Consider the following 17,573-nt stretch of genomic DNA (forward strand, 5'->3'; position numbering starts at 1 on the left):
CTGTTTTCATTCTGGAACTCCTTTTAGTCAGCTGTTGGCCCTTCTTGATACATCACTGGGTTTTCTTTCCCAGTGTCCACTTGTCTGTCCGTTCTCAGCTTCCACCTGTGCCCTCCAGCTTACTCTCAATGCTGCATCCAGGGTGGTCCCTGTAAGGCTGATCACATTATTCCTTAGCCTAAAATCCTTCAGTGGTTTGCTTCCCCTGGAGTCAAAGCCAAAGTTCTTACCATCACCTACAAAGGCCCTAGGTGATACTGTCCCCACCACGCTGACCCCACTGCCTCGTGCCCTTTCCCTCGCACGCTCTGCTTCAGTCACAACGACCACACTGTTCAAAATAGTTTGACGCACACAAAATAGTTTATGACACACACAATTGAAAACTGAGGGTAGGCAGGAAGTAATTTAATCCTTATATGAAGGTGTTACACAGAAAGTTGTATCAGCAACCTTTCAGGAAGGAAGCTAGGACTGACAGTAGGAGAATTGTTCACTGCATGCTAATGCTTGGTCAGGAAAGGAGAGCGGAAAAGACACTCATGTCTTACAATAATAACAGTTTTTCCCGTTTCTACAATTTCTACTCTAGGACCTGACACAGGGCCTCAAATAAAACATTCAGGTAGTAGACAACAAGCATACCCTATACTAGAACTTGGTTAATTTTAATTGGGAGGTGAAAATCATAGGAAAAACACACCTGCCTTCATCTTTTGGTCTCTAGCTAACCAAAAAGCAGACAGGACACAGCGGCCTGGTTTGGACCCATGCACGGAATAGTGGTGAAAACGTTAACACCACCACCCGCAACCTCGTATCCAAAGTAATAAGGTGTGAATGTGTGTGTGTGTGTGTGTGTATATATGTATGTACACACACATACATGTATCAAGTAACACTGGAGTTTCTTCTATAGACCAGTGCTGGTTAGTATACTATTTGTTATCAATCTACAACAAGAGAATATAGAAATGGCGCATTCAGAAACTTTTATAAGGGTTTGACACTGCTGTGACATTTTAATTATATTTTACAGAAACATGCATTTGCACTGGATCATAAGCCCATTGCCATTGAGTCGATTCCTACTCATAGTGACCTCACAAAGCACAGGAGAACTGCCCCATAATGTTTCCAAGGAGCAGTAGGTGGATTCGAACTGCCCACCTTCTGGTGAGCAGCCGAGCTCATAACACTGTGCCACCAGGGCTCTCCACGCTGGGTTACAGAAAAACAGACATAAAATGGATTCTTCAAGTGTGAAGAGCAGTCCTTTATACCACAGATCAGTTCTCTACACCTGGGACAACACGGTGTGGTCAAACAGATGACTATTTTTGTGGCAAGACACACAAACATTCACTTAAGTATAAATAGCATGTCAATGAAGGTCAAGTTGTGCCCTAAATTTGCTATTCACAGCTTTCTGAATTTTACAATTGCAGATAAGGGACTATGGACTAACAATAACAACAGCCCTGATGGTTACCGGCAGTAAGTATTTACATGCCTAGTAAATGGCAAACACTATGCCAAGCATTTACATTTTAACTTAATTAATCCTCTTCAAAACCAAAAACCAAACCCGCTGCTGTTGAGTCCACAGGGTAGAACTGCTCCACAGGGTTTCCAAGGAGCAGCTGATGGATTTGAACTGCCACCCTTTTGATGAGCAGCCAAGCTCTTAGCCGCTGCACCACCAGTTAATCCTCTCAGGTAGGAATTACTGTCAGCCTCATTTTAAAGCTGAGAAAACTGAAGCAAAGTACTTCAACCAAGGCAACCTGGTTCCAGAATCTGTGCTCTATGTTACCGAACAAGTAAAAGGCATACCCTTCTGAGGCCGTTCAGCATGGGCACAAAGATAGCACACAACTTAAAGGCTTCAATCACATCACTCCTAACATCACCAACGTGATAACTAACGTTTAACATCATGACCCAGAATCATCAAAGCTAATTTACATTTTATATACTCTTTAAGAAAAGCAAAGAGATGTATGATATGCTTTATAAAGTCTTTTATTCAAAATGATCGTTTAAAAAAAAGAAATCAGTACTTCAAGGAGAATAAACCCTCAGCTCTCCAAAAAATTATGAAAAAAGCTGAAATATTCAATAGGACAGGTGGCTGAGGTTTTAATAGATCATCTTACGTACATCTCTACTTCTTCTTAGTTGCCATCAAGTTGGTTCCAACTCGTGTGCAGAGTGCAACTACTCCGTTATATCATTTAAATTATATAAACGAAATTAAAATTTATTATTTTATCTGTAGAGGCTTCTCAGACTTTTAAGACCTTCCAAAATATTCCAGCGCAAAGAGAGAAATAGAGAGACCGTTATGATTCAACTTACCTGACACTGTGGCTTTTCCAGAGACAGGGGCTGGTGTGGACACCAGGGATGAGGCACTGACGCCACCAGGGGCAGCAGCTTTGCAGGTTCCCACTGCTGTCTGGCTCACACACACTTGCTGCTGCCCAGAAGTTTTCATCACAGAACCTATAGTAGATGAGGAGCCAAGGGCTGTCCCTTCAGACTACTCATCCACAGGGCCAGAATTATGAGAAGTTAGAAGAAAACAACGTAAATTTCTTAGAACAGGGACTACCATATAACACACGCTCAATTAATAACAACTAAATGTCAAGACATTTTAAAAAGATCTGTTCTCTAATTCAGCGGTTCCCACACTTCTAGATTTCATGGACCAGGACAATTAAAAAATAAAAAAGGAGCCATGTAGGGTGACTGCATTAAAAAAATCCACCACCTATTAACCCTATCACTTTATAAAAGAGTATGTCAACACAAAAAAGGACATAATGTCAGAATGTAAAAATGCAATGAGTGTTATTAAACATTCACTACAGTGATTTAAAGTTTGTCAAATTCATTCAACAAACATCTAATGTCTGGCAGGCACAGTGTTAAAATGCTAGGGCTCAGAGTTAAAAGCCCTCAGTCGTGTGATCAATGCTTTAGCAGGCAGAGGTACGAGGCACCATTACAGCTGAGAGGAAAAGTTACTACCCTTTGCCCAGGGCTGGAGGGCGGCGAGGGTTAACTTGAAAAGCCTCAGATAGAACACATGACACATTAGAAGAATCTTCGAAATTCAAGACAAAGGAAGGGAGAGATGAAAGGGTGTTGTTTCCTGAGGATAGAAGGTAGAAAGTCAGAAAGGCTGAAAGACTACAGCATGTTCAAGGAGCTGTAGAATATTATGACTAGAGAATAGGCATACGGTGAGACCTAGTTTTAGGAGAAGAATCTGAGAAGTAAGCAATGGTCAGATCACAAAAGTCTTTGAGGTGTCAAGACAATTCACTGGGAGAATCAGTGTTTTCAACAAATGGTGCTGGGGCAACTGGATACCTAGATGCAAATGAATGAAACTGAACCCCTACTTCACGCCATATACAGAAATTAACTCAAAATGGATCAAAAATCTAAGCGTAAGAGCTAAAACTATGAAGCTCTTAGAAGAAAACATAGGCTTAAATTTTTGTGGCCACGGCTTCTTAAATGCAGCATTAAAAGTAATAAAAGATACATAAATTGGACTTCATCAAAATTAAAAACTTTTTGGGTTCAAAGTACACCCATCAAGAGAGTGAAATGAAAAGACAACCCAAAGAATAAAAATTTTTGCAAATCAAATATTTGATAAGGGACTTACATCCAGATTATATAAAGAACTCCTACCATCTCAATAAACAGACAAATGACCCAATTAAAAAATGGGCAAAGGATCTTAACAGGAATCCCTTCAAATACATACAAGTGGCCAATAAGCTCCGGAAAAGATGTTCAACATTATTAGCCATCAGCGACATGCAAATTAAAACCATGAGATGCCACTTCATACCCACTATGATTATGATAAGATAAAAAAAAAAAAACAGACAAGAACAAGAGTTAGCAAGGACGTGGAGAGATTGGCACCCTGTGCACTGATGTGAGAATGTAAAAATGTTACAGTTGCTCTGGAAAACAGCTTGGCAGTTCCCCAAAAAATTACCATATGACCCAACAACTGTACTCTTAGGCACACACCTAAGAGAACTGAAAACATATGTCCACCCAAAAATTCACAGCAGCATTATTCATAATAGACAAAAAGTGGAAACAACTTAAATGTTCATGAATGGATAAACATAATGTGGTATATCCATACAGTGAAATATTACTCAGCTATAAAAAGAAATGAAGTACTGATACATACTACAACCTAGAAGAACCAGGAAAATATTATGCCAAGTGAAAGAAACAGGCACTAAGGATCACACATTCTATGACTTCATTTATATGAAATGTATAGAATAGGCAAACCCATACAGAAAGAAGGAAAGAAAGATTAGTGGTTATTTGGAGCCCTGATGGTGCAGTGGTTAAGCGTTTGGCTGCTAACCAAAAGATGGGCAGTTTGAATCTACCAGCTGCTCCCTGGAAACCCTATGGGGCAGTTCAACTCAGTCCTGTAGGGTTGCTATGAGTTGGAATCGCTATGAGTCGCAATCGACTCAATGGCAATGGGTTTGGTTTTTAGGGCTGGGGAGGAGGGGATAGGAGTGACTACCAATGAGTACAGGGTTTCTTTGTGGGGTGATGGAAATGTTTTGGAATTAGTGATGATGGTTGCTCAACGTTGTGCATATAGTGAAAACCACTGAACTGTATACTTTAAAAAGGTAAATTTTATGGTGTGTTAATTAGATCTACAAGCATAGACAATATGACCCATTAGGGTGCCTGTGGGATATCTTATTTGTGTTTATGCTTCTTTTCCGTTTCATTATGATATTCTAGGGGCAGGCTACCTCTTACCTGTTGGGCGGGGCTGTTTGCCGAGAGGGCCACGGCTGTGGAGGTGGCTGTTGTGATAAGCCCCCCTGCTACTCTCAGCATTGTGGCCCCAGGCTTTGAGAGCTGTGAGGTGGCTGGCAAGGACTTCAACGAGCTATCAGACACTTTCATTATGGACGCTTGTCCTCCAGTGGCTGCCTGCAGAAACAAAATGAATTGAGGTAGCAATGTTACCCTGGCTAGCGGGCACAATTTATCCCTTACCTACATTTGAGACACACTCCAAGAATTAGGGCATGTCCGAGAAAGTTCTGCTAATCTAAACTATCTGAGGAATTTATGCGCCTTTCTAACAAGCTCTAAACTGTAGCATTTTTACCTACAAATATTCCTTTACCTTTAATGCACAAGTAAATGAATGCATCTGCAGGGTCTTAAAAATATCAGGCCATTTGTTTTCGAAACAATTGAGTCCAAAGTGCTCTTAAACGTACATCTGACTTTAAACACGAAAATCTAACCCCAACAGGGCCAGATTTAAATGCGTAAATTAACGGCGCTGTAGGCTAGGTACAGGCTTACCATTTTAGTACTGGAGAACCATCCAACAAATTGGATTCAGTGCTCTAAATCAGGGCTCAGCAAACTTTGTCTGTAAATGGCCAGAGAGTAAGAGTTCTTACCTCTGCAAGCCACACGACCTTTGCTGTAACTGCTTGACTCTGCTGCTGTGGCATGAGTGAGGCTATGTTCTAATAAAATGCTATTTACAAAAGTAAGCAGCCTTGGACGTAGTTTGCTGACCTCTTAGTCTAAATGACTGTTCAGCGCTCAAGGTGAATGCCCTCCATAAGTGGGTGCCATTTGCCAGTCTTTGAGGGCTTACTATGTGCCAAGAGTAGCAGAAAGCATTTCTTTATATCTCATGTCATTCCATCTTTTCAATAACTTATAGGGTTGGTATTATTAGTCCCATTTTACAGACGAGGAAATTAAGCTAGGAACTGGAGGAGCCACGGTTAGAACCCAGGAATGATGGCATAATAAGCTATCGCCTCACTCACGAGAATGGCTCAGATTAAGCAGAATGACGATCCTCAGTGTTGCTGAGGACGTGCGGCAACTGAACTTTCTTCCCTCATTACTTACAGGAGAGTCAAATGATACGACGACTTTGGAAAACCATCTGCTAGAGTCTTACGAAGTTAAACATACATGACCCAGCTATTCTACCGCACAAAAAAGATCCATATGAGTATTCACAGCAGTTTTATTCCTAACAGTCAAAAACTGGAAATGATCCACATGTCCATCAACAGGAGAATAGAGTCATGCAACAAAATACTATGCAAGAATGAAAACAACAAACGACTGATAGACACACGGATAAATCTCAAAGATGTTATGTTGAATAACAGAAGCTAGACATAAAACAGTATATAGTATACGACTCCACTGATAAGAAGATCAAGAACAGACTGAAACTAACCTATGAGTACAGAAACAGAGAAATGGTGGCGGGAAAAACTTGCAAGGGAAGTGAGAATGTTTTGCGCTGGTGGTTACATTCGTCAAAACTCACTGAGCCACATGAACCAGAGACTACGTCATCCTGAGACCAGAAGAACTAGATGGTGCCCGGCTATTACCAATGACTACCCTCACAGGGAACACAACAGAGAGCCCCTGAGGGAGCAGGAGAGCAGTGGGATGCAGACCCCAAATTCTCATAAAAAGATCAGACTTAATGGTCTGACTGAGACTAGAAGGACCCCGGTGGTCATGGCCCCCAGACCTTCTGTTGGCCCAGGACAGGAACCATTCCCGAAGCCAACTCTTCAGACATGGATTGGACTGGACAATGGGTTGGAGAGGGATGCTGGTGAGGAGTGAGCTTCTTGGATCAGGTGGACACTTGAGACTGTGTTGGCATCTCCTGCCTGGAGGGTAGATGAGAGGGTGGAGGGGGTTAGAAGCTGGAGAAATGGACACGGAAAGAGAGTGGAGGGAGAGAGCGGGCTGTCTCATTAGGGGGAGAGTAATCAGGAGTGTGTAGCAAGGTGTATATAGGTTCTGGTGTGAGAGACTGACTTGATTGGTAAACTTTCACTTAAAGCACAATAAAAATTATTAAAAAAAAAAACTCACTGAGCAATATATTTATAACCTGTGTATTATTTTATGTAAATTATACTTCAATAAAAGGGATGTGAGGTTGAATGGGAAAAGCATTTAAAAGCTTTAAATTTTCTTGACTGTGGCTCTGGGTAGCTTCCATAGGTTTTAATACGAAGTACTGTCATTTGTATTAAAATATAAATAATCCATAAATCATTTTGATTTTTTCTTGATCTAGGGATTTGGAAGAATGTTTTAATTTCAAAGCATTTTCAGGTTATTGTTTTGGGCATTTACTGGGTTAGCGTCAGAGAACGTGGCCCACTGAAGGCCACCTCTGGAACATGCTACGATTTTCTTTGTGGCCAAGTATGTAACCAGCTTGTTAATGTTTCACAGGCAGGAAAATAAAATGTGTACTTCGTGGTTGAAAGATAAATTACTAAGCCTGTCAATCACACTATTCTAGTTCACATCCTTTATACCAGGGCTTGTCCACTTGATCAGCCACATTCTGAGGGACACGTTAAAATCTTCCCCTACGACTGCGGTTTCATCAAATTATCTTTATATTCCTAATACACCTTATGTCTTTTGCTGCCATATAGTTCAACGTATAAAGATTTATGACCTTTTATCTTCATTGTGGATCTCACTTTAGACAAGTAAGAGAGAATTCTCTGTTCCAGGTTGAGAATGACGTACTAAGTACTAAGTTATTACAGTGAAATAACAGCGAAGATGCAAAGAAGTAAATGTATTTTATCTGGCTGTGCTCAAAACCTAGTAGAGAAAGCCACGGTGGACAAGCAACTTAAAAAAAAAAAAAGAGGCTGCAGAGGAAAGTCTTAACAAAAGACAGAAGCCCTGTGCAAGACACACTGGGAGACCCTGCCAGAAACGTGAAAAAGCACCAGACGTGCGCTTCACCCACAGACGGTTGAAGCTCAGAGCAGGAAACAATCCCACAGCAAACAGGAGTGGCTACCTGGCCAACACACTAACAGTCGTCAATTCTGGTTAGTCGCCTACGCTCCCTGGACCATGGCTCCCCCACTTCCTTCTTCCTATTGTGCTACGCTGTCCTGAATTATACGAAGAAAATCCAACCTACACAGATACGTAGTTGGAAAAGGGGAGGTATTTTAACACCTCCCCTTTTACACTCTGTCCTATGGGCTATGAGTTGGGATCCACGCGACGGCAGTGGCTTTGGGTTTTTTTTTGGTTGGTCCTCTCAGAGTGTGAACTTTATGGCTGATCGTGCTTCTCACTTTGCTCTGGCTGCCAAATTTACACACTTTATTAACTGTACAGAATCTTACTGTTCGCATATCTAAATAGCCCTAGGATCTTCTCATTCTACCTATAATTTCCCAAACCTCGAGATTTTCTTGTTTTTCTATGATGTCTTATTGTTGATTTTCTTATGTCACTTTAATTTCTGTGGGGGAAGAGATAAGCAGTAAATATGTAAATAAACAGACGCCACAATCCATGTGTGCAGGGTGCGTGTACTTACCTGCGTAAACAAGGTGGTTTTCTGCCCAGAGATGACTTTCAAGGTTTGCTGTCCTTGTGCAGGTGTGCTTACTCCCAGTGATCCTTGGACCACTGACCCAGCACCCAGCTGTTTTCCAGGTGTCTGTGGGGATGGCTGGCCAACTAAAAATGTGCCCTACGTTAGAAAAAAAAATAAACTCATCAAGGATTTGTTAACTACAAATGCCCTGCTCTCCTCCTTTAAATCACAAGGTCCCATGTTACAAGCTCCAAGGCTCTCTTTCAATTCTGCAACTCGGTTAAAACAATGGAAAAGAATAAATAGCTCAAGTGACATGTCTCAAAGTCTGCACAGCAGTTATAGAGCAGGCTGATGGAAACTCAAGCTCTGCAATCTAGTTCAAGTCCTCACAGCTGGATCGAATCCTTCACGGGGATGACTATTTCTCAGTAAGAACTTCTGGAACCAAAATTTCATGATCTTCCTTAGAAAGTTTGGTGACAAGGGGAAAGAAGTTAGCGTCTACTACTCACCGTAAATCTAACCTAACTTTAAATACCATAACTTGACACTATCACTCTGGCTCCTCCCTTCCAGGAGCACATTTTCAACTGCACATTAATACTGCCTATTACCTCAGGGATTTGGGAGGCCATTCCAAAACTAAAACCAAACCTAGTGCCGTCGAGTAGATTCTGACTCATAGTGACCCTATAGGACAGAGCAGAACTGCCTCATAGAGTTTCCAAGGAGCACCTGGCAGATTCGAACTGCCGACCCTTTAGTTAGCAGCCGTAGCACTTAACCACTACGCCACCAGGGTTTCCGGGAGGCCATCAGCACAGTGAAAAGCTATTCCTTCCCAATGGTTTGTTTTGACCCTGAGTCACAAAGATCTGGGTTTAAATCCACATTCCACCACGAGTTCAGCGAGGATATCCTGGATACATATTAAATCTCTCTGAATATCTATTTCCTCTTCTATAAAATGAATAGATGACAGACCTGCCATGGTTGTTCAGAGGGTTAAATTAAACGAGATGACCAAAACACAGCAAGCACTCAGTAACTGCCAATAGTATTATTTGGAAACTTCATGTTCTAAATGTGAACTCTCAAAACATAAAAAGTTCAAAATAACATTTATAATACATCAAAAATGTTAGTACTGACCCCTGGCCCCAGAGCTGTAAAGACATCATTAGCTGCCTTGTAATTAAAACCAAAACCAAAATAAACCCACTGCCATCGAGGCGATCCCGACCCACAGCGACCCTACAGGACAGAGCAGAACTGCCCCATAGGGATTCCAAGGAGTACCTGGTAGATTCCAACTGCTGCCCTTTTGGTTGGCAGCCACAGCTCTGAACCAGGACTTCAAGACAACATTAAAGAATGAAATGATTTAAAAGACACCAGTCACAAATGACCAGACCTGGGGAGTTTGCTTGAGGATGTAGGACGTGTAAGTCAGGTGCTGGGATATCCCTCCAGGGCCAGTGGTGCTTTGGGTTCCTCCACCTCCCCCTCCTCCACCTCCTGTGCCGACGCCCCCTCCTCCTGCACCAGCAGCAGCTGAGCCAGACTGGAGGTCTGAAAATGCAAATGATGAGAGTAATGTCATGGTAAAAAGTATGGAGCAAAGGTTTAACCAAGAACAGGTGAGCCCAGAGGGGTGTCCCCTCTATGGCACACTCCTCCTCCTCTCCTGGTTTCCTCTTCCTTTCCTGTAACACGTGTATCCTTAGACAAGAGTGAGGAGAACTTCTGGGATTTGAAGACTGAAACCTGTTTACTTCCACTGGATGGCAGCTGTCTCAGCTCTGAGCAATGAAGAACTTACCTTTCACAAGTGTGGCCTCAGCTGTGAGACACCGGTGGAGCCACTTGACACCAGGCAGTGATTTGAATTTGCTCAGATAGGTGCTTCCTAACTTTTCTGGCATTTGTTTCAATTTCAAGAAAACAATTGGAATTTAGTGTGATTTTACAGTCCTCTTTATTTTCTGTTTTCCTCCACATTACGATGACTCCAGGTCCCTATCCTTCTCCAGTTTTCAAACTCAACTCTAATGGCTCTGGACCCTCTTTACTTCCCTTCCTGTGGGGTAATGTATATAAACCACCCGGAATAAAAACATCCATTCAGTAAATATTAGAGGTCAACTGCCTTCCCTACCCCTAATTCCAGTGATTATTACTGGAGCAGACTCCTTCCCAATGGTTCATCTAGACCCTGAGAATCTTACAAAAACTAAGTAACTCTCTGGATGAATGTGGGAACATTTAAATTGCTTTTTTCTTAGATTTCTAACTTCTTGATATACCACTGCTTAAATAACGAGGAAGAAATATCAACGAGGAAGAAATATCAAGGTTAAGAGACTGGAAATCACTCATGAGTCAACAAAATGATGACTAGCTTGTACACAGCTTTTGGGAAGGGGAAGTTAATTTCTAAAGTTCCGGACTGCTGGACCAATTCGGATTCTGATTTGGGGCAATAATTCCTTTTACTCTCTCAACATACCCAAATCCTTCTATATATGCCAAAGCAGAAGTTTATGCAGGTCTGAATAAACTTCGTTTCCACAGGGCTTTATAAGAGTTACACACCAAAGGCTGAGCTTGTAGTTCTCTTTCCAACTCCAACCCCAGCAAACAATGTAGATGTAAATAATGCCACACACAAGACCCCCTGACACCATTCTCATTCCCATGCCTGTTAAAATGAAGACAGATTTTCAGCTACCGGAAGCAGATGGACCTTTCCAGGCGTCACCAGACAGTTTTTGGAGACCATCCCACCCAACTCCCTGTTCACAGTGCACGCAGCTTCCTCCCAGCACAGACTCAACAGCCCCCTCCCCGCTGTGACTGGTCCCTGACCCCAAACTCTGAATTGGGGAACCCAAAATGACATGCCACCTCTAAGACTGATCATTTAAATCCGCTTCTAGTTAAGCCCCGTGTATATTTTAAACCCACTGTTGGCAAATGCTGTCATTACACCCCTGACCAGAGCCATGGGATGCTTCCTGATGCAGGCCTAGAATTAGCCCTCAGGGGAGAGATGAACACACCCAGAGACCCTAGAACCAAAGGATGTAACGGCGGACTAACTAGCGCTGTTGGTAGCTCGCAGGATGGCTCCTTGTGGGATCAGCAGCAATTTTCCTTTTCCTGAAGGGTTCTTGCTGTTGGTGGTCAGGTACAGTTTGGTGCCAGGAGGCAAATTTGCCAAGTTAGCCAAATTAGTGGCTGGTAGCTGCAACGTTGCCATCACTAAAATGGTAAAGGGGGGAGGGGGAAGAGGAGGAAAAACAGTAAAATAAACTGAAACGCAGGACACTGCCATCTCTAAAATGAAAACACAGAGTAATACAATACTTAATGAAAACACTATGAACAGTCAACTAGTTTAGGTTCCCTACATGCACAAGGCCTCAAAGGCTGACATTCTGAAATATCTGGCTAATTAATAAAATAACATACAGGCTAAAATAAATGGTCTGCCACAACCTAATTCACATCTGTCTGTCCTGGTTTCCCCAGAACAATCCCAGTTTACACCTCTGTCCCATTGTAATGGTTAATAACTGCTTATTAGTCCCCACAGCAATGCAGTTCAGGCAATCAAAGAAACCACCACCTATCTATGGATGAATATACATTTTTGTCCTGTTTGTGTAACGCCTCTTTAGTCAATTTCTAGTAATAAACCAGTCTTCTGGCCCCCTCACTTTCTAAGAACTAAGATACGCTAGTCAGCAGCAGGCTATGATTGAACTATAACTAAGCTTTTCTAAATTTTACCCAAGTCAGAAAGCTCTCAGTTACTCCCTTAGAATTAACTTGTGTACGCACATGACTGCAAAGCTTCTGAACGTGAGTCTAAAAGGGACTGAAATATCAACTTTTCTGCAGTCACTTTACACTAAAATCTCCCTGAAATGAAGCCTGCTGACCTGCACCAATCAGCCACAGGAAAGGACTGTCACCACCTCCTGCAGCCTCTGCTGGACAGTCACTGTCCTCATGGTAAAGTCTTGGCGAGCAGGAACTCTGGAAGCTGCCCCGAAATATCAGAGACTATAGCACTAAAGGAGGCCTGGTGGCACAGTGGTTAAGTGCTCAGCTGCTAACCAAAAGGCTGGTGGTTCGAATCCCCCAGCTGCTCTGTGGGAGAAAGATATGGCGGTCTGCATCTCTAAAGATTTACAGCCTTGGAAACCCTACAAAGCAGTTCTACTCTGTCCTCTAGGGTCACAGGAAAACTTGAGTGCCACTGTCTCCATTACTACCAGAGCTGACCCCATCCTATCTTACATCACTTGGTCTCCACCACTGTGAGCTGAGACCACCCTCTCCATGACTACCAGGACTGACCTCATCCTCCCCTGAATCACTTAGTCTCCACACTGCAAGCACAGACCACCCTCTCCATGACTACCAGGGCTGACCCCATCCTAACTTATATCACTTAGTTGCCACACTGTGAGCACTGATCACCCTCTCCATGACTGCCAGGGCTGACCCCATCCTAATCCACATCACTTAGTTCCCCACACTGTGAGCACAGACCACCCTCTCCATGACTACCAGGGCTGACCCCATCCTCCCCTGTATCACTTAGTCTCAGCCACTGGGAGCATAGACCCATCTGGCCACCACCTTCACCTAGACTCCCATGTCTGCACTGCTCACATTTCCTGATCTGAACTGACCTCCCCGCTCCCTCTCCTCCTCAAACTCTTCATGGTGGAATTGTTGCTGGGATCATTTTACTCCTTGACAACCTCAACCTTTCGGAGCATTATCTCTTCTTGTCATGAGGAAACCCGCAGGCCTCTGAAGACCCTACTTCCCCAGGGACACCTTAGTAGGGGCTATTTTTGATCTTAGAAGCACACACCTTATTTTCTGAAGGACAGGACTGGGAGAGGGGCCTCTTTTGTGCCCTCACTCATGGAAACACCGGAGGCTCCTCTGAGGCTCAAGCTTGGCTTCACAGCCTATCCCGCTCCTGTTGCTATCACCCCCCGACTCCCAGTCATTCCCCTCATTTGCTAACGACTGACTCCTGACTCAAAGTATTGCTCTCTATGCTAACGACTGTCATTCTCAGTGACAACACTGTAAATGACCCATTTTATTCTCTGGTTTTCCAGCTGCTTGGTTTTCTAAGCTCCAAAGGTCATCATCTCTAATCTGCCTCAAGCACTCACTCTCAATGTCACAACCTGAACTTTGTCCCCACCAACAATTGCATCACTTCTGAAATTTTTATTTTGGACACCTACCACCTCCTATCCTTCCAGCTAACAGACCCACGTACCCTCTACTGCAACAACTCCTTAGCTTCATCAAGACCTTCGCAAATAAGTAAATATCCAATGTCTTAGCTATTTTTTGCCTCACGGTAACAACACATCAGGAACTAAAACATAGTCAAGGTGTTCAAACTGCTGCTTGGTACAGAGTGCGTTAATTCGGTACGTCAAAATGCTGCTGAGTCTGAACTACAACCGCAAATGGGGGTGAGGACAAATGAGAAATTATTCCTCAGACTGGAAAGCAGTATTAAGAAATACTTTTTTTTTTTAATTCTTGCTTAAAAAATAAAAAAATTAAACTTAAAGCAAATGCTCTGTTTATAGCACCCTACAGAAAATGCTACATGAAAAGAAGTGACATAAATGTTCTCATTTACTCCTTATAACACCAACCTACCAGGCTTTCCCAGACAGACTCAAATACCAAAGAAAATCCTTAGCACAGGAGATTCTGGAGGGGGCTGCTGCTAAAAGGGCCCCCGACCAGTCCACTTACCTGAGCCCTGGGATCCGCTCTTTGGAGGGCCAGAGGCAGTGACCTGCGCCTTGGCTAAAGCCTGCACCGGCTGAGCAACGATGGTTCCTCCACCTCCGCTCACAATGGCTTTGGCAACTCCTTGGGTCACAACTTGCTTTGGACCCACTGCTTTGGCGACAGAAGAGCTGGCCTTGGCTACAAGGATTTGGCCACCACTGATGGCCACAGCCTGTTTCACTGCTGGAGGTAAAGCAGTCCCAACTGGCACCCCAACAACCTGTACAAAACAGAGGACAGTCCAGCAGTGCTTCTTCACACAGTCCCTCTGAGAGCTTTTAGAAATAGTCACTCTGCTGGGGCAGAGAGCAAAACAAAAGCCTAGGTATAATACCTAGAGTCTAATTCGTAGAACGCCACCTATGGCAGCGATATTCTTTACATTTTAGATACTGTAATTATAAATAAAGATTTCTGTCTTAACCCAGACTTTTTTTTTTTTTACCTTATTTTCATTATAAAGTGTCTTTTACAGAAAATTTGGAAAATACAGAAATACAAGGAAAAAAATTCTACTTACCCAACACTAATCTCTCAACATTTTCAATGTATTTGCTTCAAATTTTTAAAAAAATACAGTGAATTGGAATCGACCTATATATACAGTTTTGCATTATTTTTTTATTTAGCATGTTATAAGCATTTTTCAAGGCCCTTATTTTTCAGAAACATTTTTAGATAACCAAATATATTAGAATGGGTATACCATAATCTATGTAAACATTTCATTACTGTTGGGTATTTAGATCATTTTAAATTTTCCTTCACTATGGAAAACTGTCCAGTAAACATTCTCATACATAAACTTCTGTGTACCTTCACTACACACTTTTAAATACCCCCTTCTCGGGAACTCCTTCTACATTACCGCAAACGAAATAATCGTTTCTTCTTTTCACTCTAGAACTCCTTACAATTCACGTCATTTGTCATATAGTTTGCCATCTGACACCTCTTCTGACTGACTTTTAAAGAAAAGTTATATTTTTCTGTATCTTTCTGCAACCTTTCCTCTCCTTGAAGGTAGACATTTGGTTAAAGAAGAAAAGGTTTAAGTGAGAATAATACTTCACTGAAAAATATAAAGGCTCCAGTACCCAAATTATGAAGGTTAGAACTATCTGGTTCTGAAGTATTATAAAGTGTACTCTTTCAAATATGAAAATACCATGTGAAATAACAAAAGTAAACAGTGAAATGTTAAATTAGAAGATATGATTTAATTAATGGTAAATCAGGGTAGGGTTTCCCACTCTAAAGGGGTAAACAAGCTTTGCAAGGCCAAACATGGCTGCCCTCATGCTTTCCATTAGTTCACTTCTGTTTTCCAAGCTCCTATTACGTGACCTTGCTGGGTGGCCGTCTGAAACCCTCTGGTATGCAGCCATCTTTGTCCTTGACCACTATAAAACCTCCGTCCCCTACTGCTGGGTTTGGGATCTGCCTTAGTCCTCCTGCCATGGGGGACCACTGCCTCAGTATGTAAATTTCCCTTAAAAAGGCCCCTTCACTGCCCGCTTCTCTGGTCACTCAACACTTTCCACTCTGGAGGCAAATTTCAAATTACTGGACTATGCCTGGACAACTCCCCGGCTCTTTATTTCATAAAAAGGAACTTCTCACTAAAAAAAAAGAGTTAAAGACTTTTATAAGGTTATAATAAGAAATGCAAAATCCGTGCTTTTAAAGGCAAAAAAGACAAAGTAAGTACCTTTCATCTATCGGATTGGGAAAAAAAAAAGTCTGGTAATGTTGAGAACTGGCTAGAGGTCATGAGGAAATAGGAACTTTAGTTCACTGCTGGTAGGGAGGTCAACTTGTACAGCACTCTAGAGGGTCACTGGCATACCTACTAAAACTGAAAATTCACACATGCATATTCTACCAGTGCTGCTTTTAGGGATATATCCTAGAGAAAATCTTAGACTTACACTCAAGGAAACATATACAAGAATTTCCAAGGTAGCATAATCTACAATCCCAGAAAACTGTAAACAACCTTCACCATCTACAGAGACAGGGACGGCTCAACCGTGGTGTAGACAGACAACAGGACATCTCACATCTGTTAAAATGAATGAACTACAGCTATACAGCTCAGCATAAATGGACTTCAGAAGTATACTAGAGTGAAGAGAACTGCAGAAAAATAAGTATAAACATCTTTTATGTAAATCTTTAAAACACACGAACATGTGTTATTTATGTAATAAAAACTGGACTAGAAAGCCAGACATCAAATTCATGAGAGTGTTGCTTCTGGGAAGAACAAAGTGGACTTTAATTTTATCCGTCATGTTTTACGTGGAGAAAAAATGATCTAAGGCAAAGATTGACATTTGTTAATTCAGGGTGGAGGGTATATGGGTATTGATTATATCATGTTCTGTTTTCCTGAAGTTTTAGAATCTTTCTAAATTAAAAAAGAAAAAAATAACTTAGGTGGAACAAAAGGATAAAATCTACACAACTGATCAATGGGATTTTAAAATGAAAGTAACTGCTAAATGATACAGTATTTCTTTTCAAAGAATGTGAATATATTTGACATGTGCCTGGGTAATATGGCTGATGTGAAGAAAATGGGGTTGTGTGAGTCAGAATCGACTCAATGGCAACTAACAACAATCAACCCTCATAACGCACAACATGGCCCAGAGGAGAGGACAGACTTCTGTGAGCAGTCAGACCTGGTCCCCCAGTGTAGTTCTACCTGTGAGCAGTTGAAAAAGTTATCTAACCTCTTTGAGTTTTAGCTTCCCCATCTAGAAAACACGGACCTATTTAAATTTCTTCCCCCAAATTCCATGCATCTGATTTGCTTTTCCCTTCATGTGCCAACTTCTTTTCTCATAACCATCTACTTCAAAATCTCCAGCATATGACACACTTCATCTCTCCAAGAGCCTAGTAAAACATGGCATCACAAGGCGGCCTCAGGAGGGCAGTCTTCACAAAAAAAAAACCCCAAACCCGTGGTCATCAATTCCGACTCATAGTGCCCCTATAGGACAGAGCAGAACTGCCCTATACGGCCTCCAAGGAGCGCCTGGTGGATTCGAACTGCCAGCCTTGTGGTTAGCAGCCATAGCTCTTAACCACTATACCACCAGGGTCTCCAGTCTTCACCAGCAGAGCTAATCCACTAAGTACACACCACTCACAAGATCTCCCTCCTGCCCCAAAAGCCTTTTTTCCCCCCAAAACTGAGAAGAATGAGGAAGTCTGGCATCCTATTAGGGAAAACCCTTTGTAGAACTCTTTA

The 17,573-nt window shown here is 42.2% G+C and overlaps 1 protein-coding gene across 6 annotated transcripts in view; it reads right to left on the bottom strand.

Annotated features, from left to right (window-relative positions):
• Nucleotides 1–17,573, bottom strand: part of YEATS2 (YEATS domain containing 2) — an 84,389-nt gene that overhangs the window by 17,627 nt on the left and 49,189 nt on the right. For all 6 annotated transcript variants that reach the window (XM_064279409.1, XM_064279429.1, XM_064279406.1 and 3 more), the window contains 6 exons: nt 14,270–14,528; nt 11,561–11,722; nt 9,873–10,030; nt 8,456–8,611; nt 4,837–5,013; nt 2,362–2,545 (listed from right to left, as the gene is read on the bottom strand). In XM_064279409.1, the coding sequence (XP_064135479.1) occupies nt 2,362–2,545; nt 4,837–5,013; nt 8,456–8,611; nt 9,873–10,030; nt 11,561–11,722; nt 14,270–14,528 (1,096 nt within the window). The remainder of the gene's footprint in view (nt 1–2,361; nt 2,546–4,836; nt 5,014–8,455; nt 8,612–9,872; nt 10,031–11,560; nt 11,723–14,269; nt 14,529–17,573) is intronic.

This window comes from Loxodonta africana, chromosome 1, assembly GCF_030014295.1.
Source record: "Loxodonta africana isolate mLoxAfr1 chromosome 1, mLoxAfr1.hap2, whole genome shotgun sequence".
Classification (NCBI taxonomy): Eukaryota; Metazoa; Chordata; class Mammalia; order Proboscidea; family Elephantidae; genus Loxodonta; species Loxodonta africana.